Here is a 13,747-nt window from a genome sequence, read left to right as displayed (position 1 = left end):
CAGCCCCTGCGAAGCCCGCCTGGCCCTGTCCTGAGGCTGGTGGCACTCCTTGAGCAGATGCTGACGGGGACGAGCTCCATTTGTTGTGCTGCATACCCACACCAACACAAAGCACGGCGCGGAAAGTTAATTGTCACCTTCATGGTGAAACGAGGCGAGACTGGAAGGTGCTGGAATGACACGCAGATGTTGTCTCGGGGCCTCCCCGTTTCTTCCCCATCCCCTTTTTTGCTGCTAGAGAGCAGCTCGGCGCATCCCCAGCACCCAGCCACGGGGGCAGCTCGCAGGGGGGAGGCGAGCGGGCAGCTCGCATGGAGCTGTGGCAGCCGGAGCAAGACCGAGAGCTTTCCTGCTGCACGCACCTTTCCTCCCAGCTAGCCTGCAGTTCCTTCTGGGGTCCGTCTGTTGGTGTTTGCTTTTATACTTGATCGCGTTCTGCCGCCTCCAAGGCTTTCAACCTTTTGTTTTTTTGTTCTTTTGTATAAAAGACATTTTCCTGGCGTGCGTTAAAAGGAGCGTGGCCAGCAGGTCAAGGGAGGTGATCCTCCCCCTCTGCTCTGCCCTGGTCAGGCCTCACCTGGAGCTCTGGGTCCAGTTCTGGGCTCCCCGGCACAAAAAAGACGGGGATCTCCTGGGAAGAGTCCAGCGGAGGGCCCCAAAGCTGATACGGGGCCTGGGGCATCTCCCCTGGGAGGAGAGGCTGAGAGACCTGGGTCTGGGCAGCCTTGGGAAGAGAAGGCTGAGAGGGGATCTGATCGATGTCTGTAAATACCTGAGCTGTGGGAGACGGAGGGACGTGGCCGACCTCTTTTCAGGGGTCTGTGGGGACAGGACAAGGGGCAGCGGCCACAAAATGGAGCCCAGGCAGTTCCGCACCAACACGCGAAAGAACTTATTGCCGGTGAGGGTGGCGGAGCGCTGGGACAGGCTGCCCAGGGAGGCTGTGGGGTCTCCTTCTCTGGAGATATTCAAGGCCCGTCTGGACGCCTCCCTGGGCAGCCTGCTCTGGGGAACTGCTTTGGCAGGGGGGTTGGAGCCGGTGAGCTCTGGAGGGCCCGGCCAACCCCTACAGCTCGGTGACTCTGTGACATCCTTAAGGGAAGATGTTGCTGAGAGGCAGCAGACACCCCCGTTTAACCAGGGATCGGGATGCCCACAGCATAGCGCGTGCTGATCCGAGCAACTTCTGACCTACTTTAAAGGAAACAGACCCAAGTGTTTATTGCACGGACTAAGGGATGAACAGTCACTGGCAGCCTCGCAGCGAGGAGGAGGCCCATTCCCTAGCAAACCCAAACCACCTGCGAGCCCCCAGCAGCTCCGCTGGTCTCCAGGAGGCAGAGCTCCGTTGCACCCGCCGGCCTTCCTCACCCCAAAAGCTGCCACTCGGAGAAGACCGACAAGTGCTAGAAGAGGAACGAGTACGAGAGGAAGTGATTTGCCTACTGTCAAGAGCAGGTTTAGCAGCAGAGCCAAAACGAGAAGCTGGAGGTGACTCGACAGACACCGTCTCACCACCCCGCACATCCCGGTTTGGCTGCGGAAGGGCAGCGCAGATCAGAAGCAGACAAACAGGTGAAGCTCTCTCCCTCCGAGCAGGATGATGCTGTGGCTCCTTGTGCCAGCCCCTCCGTTCACCCAACCTGCCCCTGGGCACACGGAGCTGACAGCTCTGCCCTACCTCGTCTCGTTTCCCTGCTAAATATTTGCTTTCTGTATCAGCTCACACTCGTGTCTTTGGTCTAGAGCCCAGCCTTCCGTCTTCTGCTGAGCTTTCTTGCCTTCACTTTTCCCGTTCCTTTCTTTTAGGAGAAGGGCTGAGACCAAGCACCACCAGTGTACTCGTGCGAAAGCACGCAGAGGTGCTGCCGTCAGAGACACTGCCGTCAGACACGTGCCCCAGGAAAACGTGTCGTGAAACGAGCCGAGCCATCCACCCCCTCACCATCTGAAACGACCCAGCCGCTCGCTACCCAGCGCCAGAGCCGCTGCCTTGCTTTTCGGCAGGCGCAGCAGGAGGGTCAGCGCCGAACAATGAGGAGCTCCTTCCCGTCCCTTCCTTCCCGAGGCACGATGCCTTCAAAGCGACCTCGGGTTGTAATCTTACCGTGTGGGAACCGCAAAGAAAGAGCTGCCGTGCGCAGAGACAGCTTTCTTGGGAGCCACCTGCCAAATCACCTACTCAAAGCGCTATCGGTGACTCATCCCCATCCAGCAGATGGGCTCGGAGGAATGAGGACAGCAGGAATTAAAAAATGGAACTTAAGCAGGAGCCAGCAGGTCTCGCTCACAGAGCTACGGCCAGAGAAGGGCACGTACGTGCGGTGCAATGCAGCCACTGCCCATTTGCCCAGGGGACGCGTCCTTCCCTTGCCTGTAGCCTGATGGCAGTGCTTAAATCCCAGCTGGGAACCCTGTTTATTAGGCCCTCAGCTCTGACCTCTACAGTCCTTCAAAAGGGATGGGCTGGCTCATGAGGGCATCCAGCAAAGCCTCTCTGAGCTTAACATACCTGCAGCGTGGCAACACTGCCAGACACAGCCCTTTCGCTACGGATCCCACAACCCTGAACCAACCCAGAGACCTCTCCTCGACTCCTTCACACTCCCCAGACCCCCTCTCTGCCCACCGTGTGTACAAAGTGCCTTTCCAGGGACATTTCATGCTTGTCAGCAGCTCGGCGCTCTCCAAGTCACTCTTTCAAGAAAACGGAGGGTCCTTTTTATTCCCCGCAGAGAAGCTGACAGCTTGGCCTTGCCTTGCTAATGCTACGCCAGCATCGGGCACCGTGGCTGCCTGCAGAAGGGGCACGATGCTCCGCTGGAGGCAGATTTGTGCCAGGGAGGAAAAGTTTCGATCCCTACCTCCTGCTCTGGGGCGATGCTTGCCACGGGCTTACCACGCCTCCCAGCAGCCAGCAATAAGGACTTGCATCATAACCATTTTCTCCTATCATAAGTCACTTCTTGCAGGCTCTGTACCAAATAAGACATAATTTCTCTTTGGCTAGAAAAAATTAATGGGTCAGGTTAACAGAGAAAACAAAAACCCACGGGAAAGCAGCAGCAGCTCTCCTCTCTGCCACCGACACGACCCTTCTCCCACCGCCATGACTGCAGCAATTCGGAGGAAAAGTGCAGCAAACAGAGGGGAAACGCGGGATATTTGCCTTGCATCCAGATTTCCTGCCCAACCTCCCCACGTCCTATCTCTCATAGCCGCAGTTAATTACTGCCTGACTCTTCCAAAGCTGCTGAGCAATCATTTCCCAGCAGCTCCGCCGGACCTTTGCACACACGGTGGAAAAGACGAGCGGCTCCCAACACTCAGCGCTTGGAGCCACTCGGTAGATGTGGCACGAAAGGACAAAGTTCTGGAAGCCGAGTGCCTCCTGCTAGTTCGCTTTCACCTCTTCTGCCAGAGAGCAGCAAAGCTCAGCCGACAAAGCGAGGCAGAGAAACCAGGAGCCCTGTCCTGGGCTCGGTGCACCAGCCCACCAGCAGCTTGCACGTTGCTCCTGGGGGGTTGAAAAGCAATAAAAAAGGGAATAGGAGGGTTTACAACACCTGGAGGTCCCCGGGAAAAACACAACGGCCACAGAGGAGCCGGCAAGAAGTGCTTTCAAAAATTCAGATGGGATTTCTGCTCCTGGGAAAACCAGGAGAGATGAAGGTCCCCAGGGCAGCTGACAGTACCTGGCGTCACCGCGCTGAAGGCTGCAACAGCCACAGAGCCCCGGGACCATCAGGGAACTGGGAAGGAGCCCAAAGGGGCTCTGGGTTACATGATGAGACCGAGCCATGCCGATGGGGCACGTTGAGCAAGTCGGTGAAAAGTCGGGTTGTGGCTGCGCTCAGTTTTCAAAGGAAGATGTCAATGAGTCGAGGGGACGGTCAAGGTGAGGTATGGTCAAGGATGGTACCAGGCTGGGTCACGGACCCAAAAGGGATGTAAAGGACTTCAGCAGAAGCTCAGCCCCGTGAAAGGGAAGGCCAAAAAGCCCTCTTCCTGATTTAAGGGGAGCAGAGGAAGGTCTGAGCACTTCCAGCAGCCCTTTCTTAACCCGGGCAGCGTTAGCCAAAGAACCACGGGACGGACCTAACGATATCTCAGCGCACACAAACATCAAAGAGGCAGAGAAATAATTCACAACACTATAAATACACATTTCCCTTTGTTAACCTGAATACTAGGAAAAGCTTGGCGGCTATCACAGCAGAGCACAGCATCCTAAGGAAAAGGAGAGCAGGAGCGAGCGAACAGACGCTTGCAGGGCTGCGGGGAGCGATCTGGAGGCAGCACGTGGGGCAGATCGAGCTCCTGCTCCTCGAGGAGCCCTGCACGGGGGCTGTCCCCCACCCTGGGACCCTGCCACGCTTTGTGCCCGTGCCAGGGGATGCTGAACCCACCGTTCTTCCCGCTGCGTGCCGTTAATGCTCGGTAATACTTGTTTCAGAGGGAACGTGGAAAAAAACAAAACACTCTGGCAGCACTTTGCAGTTTGCTTTTGTTCTAAAGATGACAGTACGGATGCTTCACTGTCGCCTTTCTGCCTTGCAGCAGGAGAAATAGGTGGATCAGAAAGCCTGGTACACAGCATTTAGGTTACATTATCCCTTTCAAACAGAAGAGCAGACTCCCTCGGTCTTGAAAATTCACCCAGCACAATCAGGAGCTTTCCTCTGCACGAGAATAGCTGCATCAACATCTGGCGCTGCAGATTTGTGCCTACCCGATGCCCCAAACGTCCACCCAGAAGCATGTGCAGAGACGTGCGTCAGCAGCAAACAAGATGTTTGCTAAATGCTTCGTCGCTGAGCTACACGGCGGAGATCGGGGGGGCTGTTGGCAGGAATAGCACCTTCTTACTCAGTGGATTTGCTGTGTGGGTAGAGAATTATTCACCATTTTTCTGCCTTTTTTTTTGTCAGAGAGGTGGCAAGAATAAGCTTAAATATAGCCGGTCCTGTAAAGCCAAAACAAATTTGGTCAAGAAAGTGGTTAATAAATTATTGTATCTGAGTAAAGTCCAGGCCAACAAGAACGCACAGCCTGGTTTTAAGTTCTAGGATGAATTATGAAGCATTTTCTCAGTTAGGAAGAGCCCTTTAATCATGTAAATTTTATCTTCTGTCCAAAAGACACAACTGCATTATGGAGATGTGCTTAATTTTTCAAGCAGAAGTGCAAGCTAATTAGCAATGACACCACAAACTTCATTACTACCCAGAGAAGGAGCGAGAGGAGGACTCTAAAACTCCTGGCGGCTTCAGAAGAAGAGATGAGCTCTACCAACGAGGTATCACGATGCTCTACAGACCAGGTATCACTACGAGGAGGGGAGGAAGGGTGCTCCTGAGGGTCTGCAGCCCCCCAGCCCTACCTGCGGGCCTGACACTGAGGCTGTGCAGCTGCTGGAGGGGGTCCTGGAGGCCGCTTGCTGCTGCTGGCAGTGCTCTAGGGAAGCTGCTTTGGCAGGGACTTGGACCCGATGATCTCCTGAGGTCCCTTCCAACCCCTACAGCTCGGTGATAAAGGAGCACGGCTGCTTCCCGTCAACAGGAACCTGGGCCTGAAGGCAACGGGTTTGTACTTTGAAGGGATGGGGGGTCAAGGGGAAGAGGAAACCTTTCTTTAAAAAAAAAATAATAATAACAATCGCTTTTATAATCACAGGGAGAGGCCAAGAGAGGGCTGGAACTTGCGCCACGCTGACGCCCCTAAGAGAGGAGCTGAACAACGCCGTGCGGCACTCGCAGCCCGATGAGGCCGAAGGGGCCGGATCCTTCCCCTCCTGCCCCAGCTCCGCACGGACGTGGCTCCTGTTTCCCAGCTCGGTGCTGGGGACACGGCACAGGAGGGCCCACGGATTAACCAGCAAGCAGACGGAATGGCTGACAGCACAGCCCTCTGTACTGCGGGACTCTTACGAGACAGCCTCAGTGTCCAGACGCATCGCCAGGCTTCCACGTGAAGGAGTCTGGCTGGCGTTACAAACCCAAGACCTTCTGAGCTATGGATTTATTTTATTTCTGAGCTTTCTGGTAGTTTGGCATCTTGCTTGAAAGGGGCGCAAGGCAGCAGCCTTCCCTGGAAGGGGCAGCACGGAGGCAGGCGGCAGCAGGCACAGGGCGTGCGATAACCTCCTCGCATCCCACTCCTAACACCACACACAACTTCATTCCTATTTCTAGGAGATCTTTATCAGACGAGCCTTTGGGTTCCCGGTAAGACCCCACCACATACCCCAGCTGGACAAAAAGATAAGTTTCCATGAAGCCTGAGCTCTGCGAAGGTCACACCAGACCTGCTCGCAAGCCCTGACACCTGCTGAGGGCACCGGGGGGGCACAGACCCAACCTCTTCCCTTCACCCAGCGCCAACTGCTGCAAAGGAGGCTGCAGCCTCCCCCGGGGTGCGTGGAGGCTGCCGAGGCCCCGTGGCTTTGCCTCGATTTTTCCACGGGCGCAGCGGTTCCTCATCCTCCTCGTCCCCCCAGGTTCGCCGTCCCTCCGCCGGGGGCTGGATGGGGCTGGGAGTCCTGGCAAGAGGCGCTGGCGTACGTAGGGATGGCGGAGAGAAGGAGCAAAAGATGTGCTGAAGAAATGAATCAGCTCTTACGAGCCAGCCTGCCTGAGCTCATCCCCATTTTGCTCTTTCCCAGGAGGAAAGTATTGGCAGGGAGAAGTGGGAGGAAGGATTTCCTTCCACTCCATCCAGAAACCACCCCCCTCGGCACTGTCCTGCTTCGTATGTTTCCAGCACTTCACCCAGAATCTAACCTGTTAAAGCAGAACGGATGATTTTGGGCAGAAAGCCACAAGAGGCAGGATTGCCACGCTGAGCGAGGCGATGACACGGAGCTCCCGATGCCGCACGATTTCTCCGCAGCCCTGAGTCACGTACACTCCCCGTGCCCCAGATTTCCCCAGCTGTAAACACGGGATGACGCTCGCTCTGTTTGACATTCGAAGCGCGGAGGGAAGCAAAGCGAGCAGGGACGGGGAGCTAGGGTTTTCCTCCTCTGTTTTCTGTCTTTCACTTCAAAAATTGGGAGTTCTCGGTACTACGAGAGCCTAATGGTTGTGAAAGTGATCTTAAAAGGGAAAAAAAAAAAAGCCAAGTTAAAGTAACTGCTGCAGAGACATGCACCAGCCCCGGCCTGTGACTCCAGACATGAACAACGCCACAAAAGCTGAAAGCTGCTCCCTTCAAGGGGCTGCTCAGCTCCGCTCTGACAACGATTAACCAGCAGAACCATGTCGCCGTGCCGGGTATCTCAGCGATGACAAACCAGGCATGAAAGGAGAGAGGATTAATATGAAAACACCCTGCGCACGGTCATTTTAGCTGGACGTGACAGCAGGCACTCAGACAAGCACGCAGTTATTACCAGCGAGGACGGGAGGAGCATTCGCTGGAAGCTTTGCTCGGAGGTTTGCTAAGAGCACGTGGAACCACCTCCACATTTTCTCCCTGCAGACACAGGCACCAACGAAGCTCCACGAAACGACGAGGGCTCCGGCGTGGAGGATGGCAGAACAGGACTCAGGACCTGGCTGGCACCCCGAGCACACGGGGTCTCATGCTGCGCTCGGACAAATGCGGCTTTCCTCAGCCCTGTGCCTTGGGAGCAGATTAATAAGGAAAGACAAACCCAGGAGGCTGTGGGGGAGTCCAGCCCGGGTTAATATTAACAGAGCAAGCGCTGGGTGCTGTGGGAGGAAGGTCAGCCTGGCAGGAATTGGCAAAATCCCCCAAGTCGCCGGTCCCAGTTTGCATTTCCAGGTGAGGTGCTCGGATCCCAGCGGTGCCACCGATCTGTGCGCCCTGGGCTCAGCCCACCGCTGTCACTGCAGCGAAACCCGGCAGCACTCCCCGCTTCTCGCAGCCCTGAGCGGAGAGCTGGCGGTGAACACCGGAGGATTTCTTCTTCCAGGTTCAACAGAAGGAGGTAACACAGGGGAAGCCAAGAGGAGCTGGTGTACGTGCTATCAAAAGCAGGTGAGAACTGGAGGCAGCGGTTGGCAGGATTTCCTTCAGCCCCAAGCTGGACTGACCCAGAGGAGCCTCGAGGCAAAGCTCTGGTGTCTGTGTGCTGCTTGACCACCTCCATCGGAGCAGGGGAGCCGAGGGGCGACCTGCTCCCAAGGTCTCTTCTTGCTCCTCAGATCCTGCCTCTGAGGGACTCTGCTCATATGTGGCATAGCACGGGCGTGAGAAAAAAGGAAAATTCACCAGAATGGCTCCAAAAAAGAACATGTGAGCCCCGAACAGTGCCTTGATGCTGCTTAGCTGGCAGATCTGGGTGCCCTCTGGGTGCAGCCCTGACCCCGAAGATCCTGCCCACGTGCAGCCGCAGCCCTGCTGCCCCCATCCAAGGCACACGGGAAAGCAGAAAAGCCACCACACAGAACATTTTGGGTCCGCCCTCAGCCTCACTGCTTGCTGGAGGGTTCAAGAAGAGTCAGCACGGTGTTTGCATGCCCCTGCAAGGACTGGTTTTGTCTCGGGGGCTCTGTGCCCACTTTCTGGACACCGAGGCTGTGCTTCAGCTCACATTTTCCATCCGTGAGGCTGCAGCAGCACCAGGCCTCTCTGCCTGGCCACCCTGCAGCACATCAGTGATGGGATCGCCACCATCCCACCACCGCTCGAGCCTGTGGCTTAAATCCAGGCTCTGTCATCAGCAGCTGAAGCCCTGGCAGTGGTTGGCTTGAGCTGAAACGTCCGTACGAGCCTCCAGCAGAGCAGGGACAACCTCAGGCTGGAGGGCTGGCACGACCCAAACCATCTGCGAAAAGACAGGGCACCGACAGACAAGCTCCGGTCGAGGAAATGGGCCTCAGCGCGTTTTGTTTTCAATGTAAGAGGTTATCCTGCACGCTGATCAGCCCGTTTCCCTTCCAGCAGGAGCTCCCATGCTGCGCGGCACGTTTGTGACGCCCGGAGAAACCCAGCGCCCAGCGGCGGACACGGCAGGGGAACGAGCGGAAAGGCGGCCCGTGCTGCGAGGGAAAGTCTCGGAGAACGAGAAACCAGAAGGAATGACTTAGCTTTAAAAAAAATAAATAAAAGGTGACCGTTAAAAGGTATAATCTGGGGAAGGGGGAGGGAGGAAGAACATCTGGAACCACAGCATGAAGCCGCTACAGAAGGAACTCCACCAAACAGAAATAAACGAAAGCCCGATGCAGCACAGAGAGCAGGTTTCCCCCCGGTCACCAAACTGTCCCGTGCAGCACAGCCGGGGCCAGGTCCCCCTGCACGAGTGGTTTAAGTGGGTGCCATTAAATTGGGGCACCCCGGCTCCGGCAGCTCTTCGGACTGGGCTGGGGAGCACGCCCCCCGTGGGTTACGAAGCACACCCCAGCTCTCCGACCCGGCAGAAAGCGAGCACTTGCTGCTCGTGTCCAAAAATATCTTCGGAAGCCTTGAGAGCAGTCATCAAACTCAGGAAAAAGCGCGTATGTCAAGGGCTTGTTAGCTGTAATTAGCGCTCCCCTCTCGGAAAACAGCTTTTGTCTTTGCACAGGGGGGAGGAGGAGGAGGTTGTGCTCTTTGTCTCGGGCCGGGACTCCCCGTCCTCACCCCTCCGAGCCCAAGAAGGGAAGAGGATGTTATCTCACACCGCGTGCTGCCCCGGGCATGACGAGCAAGGTTTAGGCTCGGGCTGTGCAGAGCACGTTGATCCGTTCGGTTCCAGGACGGGGAACTGCTCGAGAGGGAGCTGGGGCTGTTTAGCTTGGAGGAGACCGAGGGGTGACCTTATTGATGTTTGTAAATATGTAAGGGGTGAGCGTCAGGAGGACGGAGCCAGGCTCTTCTCGGTGACACCCAGTGACAGGACAAGGGGCGGTGGGCGCCAGCTGGAACGCAGGAGGTTCTGCTTAAATGTGAGACAAAACTTCTTCCCGGTGAGGGTGGCGGAGCGCTGGGACAGGCTGCCCAGGGAGGCTGTGGGGTCTCCTTCTCTGGAGATATTCAAGGCCCGTCTGGACGCCTCCCTGGGCAGCCTGCTCTGGGGAACTGCTTTGGCAGGGGGGTTGGAGCCGGTGAGCTCTGGAGGGCCCTGCCAACCCCTAAAATCTGTGATTCTGTGACCCTGTTCGGGACGATGCAGTGGGAGGAAAGCCCTCCTGGAGCCAGCAGGGCAGAGCAGCCTGTGCTCTCAGCCCCGCGTCAGCCTGCGTCAGCACGAGCCGCGGTGATATCATGGGGTTGTGTGCCACGGATAAGCAATGCTCACCCCTCCCGGCACGGCTCTGGCCTCGGCTCGCCGTGTCCAACCCCGGCAGAGGGAGGTGTCCAGCAGTACCGTGTCACCGCACAACTGCCTCCGCCCTAGGGCTCGTCCCTCGAAGGGGCAGCAGATATCCTGTGGCTGTCCGTCGTGTAAGCAGCGACAAACCCTCACCTACCCCCGTGAGCGCTGGAGGCACCGAGGAGCGGCGCAGGCACGTTTCTCTGCCCTGTTTCACGCAGCCTGCCCATGCACGGAGCGTATCAGGTTACTGTGGTTAACGGAAAGTTTTGCAGGCTCTACATTTTCCACTTGGGGACTTCAATCGGTGTGTAGAAAAATAAAAGGGTGCAAAGGAAGCCAGCTCTGCACATTCCTGAGCGGCCAGAGGCAGAGCAGGGCCGGGAGGTGCCAGCAGCGACCGTGACCTCCCACCCAGCTCCCAGTGCTGGAGCTCAGCGATGCTGCTTTCCTCGTTCCTCTCTTGGGAGAACGTCTTCGACAGGTCAGCTTTATTTCTGTGCGTCTTTGCCCTGTCCCAGCACCTCGGGGGGCGCGGGGAAACCCCAGCCCCAGCTCCGGCCATCCTGGGGGGGCGCGGAAGGGCCGGGAACGCTTCGGTGCTGGCCATGCTCTCCTTCAATTAACAACAGCCGTGGAACGAAACGCGGCGTTTTGGGAAAGATCTTCCACATGTTTGGCTTCGGCAGCATCTAATACCTTCAAGGGAGCCAAAAAATAGCTAATCCTCCTTCGCCTTCAGCCAAGGAGCAGCTGAAGAGTGGGACCAGCGGAGGGAAAGGGAAGAAGGGTGAAAAGGGAAAGGAGAGGAGCGGAACACCGAAAAATGGCAGAGCTGGACCCGGTCACTCCCAGCTCCCGGCCGCAGAAGCTCAAAAGCTGAGCTGCCCTCCTGCATCCCAGTCCTCGGGACACGGCAAAGGAGGTAGCAGGGTCTAGCCTTCGACATGAGGCCACGCTTCTCTGGATCCTGCAGAGCACTTTGCTTCAGCAGCCGTGCTATGAATATTTCTATTACTAAACTACACCGGTTTGTTCAGATTAAATCACTTCCCAAAACCCCGCAGCAAAGACAGAACTGAAGGCATCTCCTGTTTTAATGCTCCCCTCGAACGCAGGTGAAGCACTCAAGCCCGGCACGTGCACAGCAGGCAAGCGGGCCACCAAGCCTGCGAGCTGGGCTACTGCTCCCCAGCGAGCTGCGCGGGGTTTCGCTTTTCCACGAGCAACCAGAATGGCTCCTTTTCGTAAAAAAAGGAGAACCGTAACAAAACCGCCCACCAAAGACCACACAGGAATTCAGGTTACAGTAATCCCTCCAGAAAGGTTTCATCAGATGTTTCAGGGAGATGTTTCTAGGCCTCAGAAACACGCTCAGAGCTGAGCCTTCACCTCTACCTGCCCTGCCACAACGCAGCGCATCCACGCTAGCGAAGTCCTCCTCCCATTTATTTTCAGCACAACCTTCCCCCCGTGGAAGTCATTAAAAAAAAAAAGCGATGCAGGGATTTGTTTTCCTGTTGTGCGGAAGGGGGTGGGGAACGACTTACGGAATCTATTATTTTGCTTTGCTGTTTAAGCAAAATGCTTTCTCATAAACACGGCCAAGGAAGGAGCCAACACACGTAGCGAGCACACTCGGACCGAGCTGAGAAGGGTTTCAACTTTGAGCCTGGAAAACGCAGCTTATTGCTAGACCTGTGACAAATTCGTCTGCCTTAAATCTAAAACAGGGCCACAAAAGCAGCGTCCGGGGGACCCAGAACAGCGCTTCTACGAAAGCGTTACCGATTCGTGATTTGTTCCAAAAATAAATTAAAAAAAAATAAAAAAATAAATCCCAAGTGCTGATTTCCATGGCGTTAACAGACACGAGGACGGCCGGGTGCTCAGGGAGGGATGGGGAATTGCTGTCCCTGCTGCAGTGTCGGGGACGAGGCGTTGGTGAGCCACCGCTCTGACCTCTCCTTACGGGAAAAACGAAACGGTTTCGCTGGACCAGGAATTGCCCAGCTGAGCTTTTTCCCAAAACAGCCAGGCCGTTTCCTGCACAGAGCACGCGGGCTGGGGAGAGCCAGGCTCCCGCCTCGCAGACCACAAAATCCTTTCCTGGTCCAGCTGCAGCTTCCATCAAGGGCTTGGGAACTTCCCGGGGTTGCGCCGCAGCTGCACCCTGCTGCCTCTTCACCTTCCCGGCCGCATCCTGCGCCGCCGCCCTCCCTGCCCAGCCCGACCCTTTTAATCCTCTCCCTCCTAACCTCACGCTCCGCTCGAAGACCCCGAGCATTGCAGCGGTTGAAGTTCTCCATATTTTGAGAACATTGAGAGAACCTTGAGGTCCTCTGGTGGTTTTCGTGCGCGGGTCACAGCTGTGCTGGGGACAGGTCCTGCCCTGGTGAGGACGCTCAGAACCTCCCTGCCACCACCCGGGGCTGGATGGAGGACAGGGAGCCTGTGCCTGGATGGGTCCCCGCTCACGTCCCTGCCACCGCCGTGGGCTGGATCAAGGACACGGAGCCCGTGCCTGGCTGGATCCCTGTGCTGACCGCAGCCTGGTGGCTCCAGCTCCAGTCCTCGTCCCCTTCCAGCGTCGTGCGGGGCTCGGGGACATCTGACGGCGACGAGGTGGCCGCGACGGGGATGCTGCGGCACCGGGCCGGGCCGTGCCACGGTGGCAGGGACCAGGCACCACCGAGCCCTGCCGTGCCCCGGGACAGCCGGGAGCCCCCGGGCCGGGCCGTGCCACGGCGGCGGGGACCGGGCAGCACCGAGCCCCGCAGTGCTCCGGGAGCCCCCCAGGAAGGGCGGGCGGCGGGCACCGGACCCCATCCCGGGGCTGGGTCCCGGTACCGGCGGGGGACACCTGGAGGAGAACCGGGGGGTGCCGCACGCCGGGGTACCGAGGTGTAACGGGGGGGGGGCCGAAGCCGAACCCGGGGCGTTGGCGAGGGGTTACGGGATGGGGGAACCGGGGGGGGGGGGGGGGGGGGGCCGGCGGCTCTGCCACGGAGCAGCGGCCCGGTAGGGGGCCACCGGCAGGCACCGGGGCACCCCGGGGGGGGAAAGGCATCGCACGGAGCGGGACCGGCGTGGGGCGGTCCCGGTGCCTCACCTGGCTGGCCTTGTAGAACTGCTTCTTGAGCCCCGCCACCGACATGCTGCCGCCTCCACCGGCCGCCTACGGGACACCGGAGCTGGGCGGCGGGACCCGTTCGGCTCAGCGCCCAGCACCCAGCGCCCAGCGCCCACCCCCCGGCCTCCGCCGCCGCTTCCGCCGCCAGGAAGCGCCCGCCCCGTTCCCCCCCCCCCCCCTCCGGTGATCCCGCGGCGCCACCCGGTGGCCCGGCGGAGGTCCTCCAGCACCACCGAGAAGCGGCCTCCGGCGGGTAGAGCGCCGCCCCCCCCCCCTTCCCCGCTCTATGTCGCGATAGACTGGGCGCGTGTCGCGGCGGAGGGAGGCTCGTATCGCGCTGTCGCGAAGCA

The 13,747-nt window shown here is 58.1% G+C and overlaps 1 protein-coding gene across 2 annotated transcripts in view; it reads right to left on the bottom strand.

Moving 5' to 3' along the window:
- Positions 1 to 13,567, bottom strand: part of SH3GL1 (SH3 domain containing GRB2 like 1, endophilin A2) — a 30,755-nt gene extending 17,188 nt beyond the window's left edge. The window contains exon 1 of one of the 2 annotated variants that reach the window (XM_035567753.2): positions 13,377 to 13,567. In XM_035567753.2, coding sequence (XP_035423646.1) covers positions 13,377 to 13,421 — 45 coding nt within the window. In that variant the 5' untranslated portion in view covers positions 13,422 to 13,567. The remainder of the gene's footprint in view (positions 1 to 13,376) is intronic. The other variant, XM_035567754.2, reaches the window with a different exon arrangement.
- Between the last annotated feature and the right edge of the window lie 180 nt (positions 13,568 to 13,747).

This window comes from Cygnus atratus, chromosome 26 (assembly GCF_013377495.2).
Source record: "Cygnus atratus isolate AKBS03 ecotype Queensland, Australia chromosome 26, CAtr_DNAZoo_HiC_assembly, whole genome shotgun sequence".
NCBI lineage: Eukaryota > Metazoa > Chordata > Aves > Anseriformes > Anatidae > Cygnus > Cygnus atratus.
This window is presented reverse-complemented; position numbering and strand designations above follow the sequence as displayed.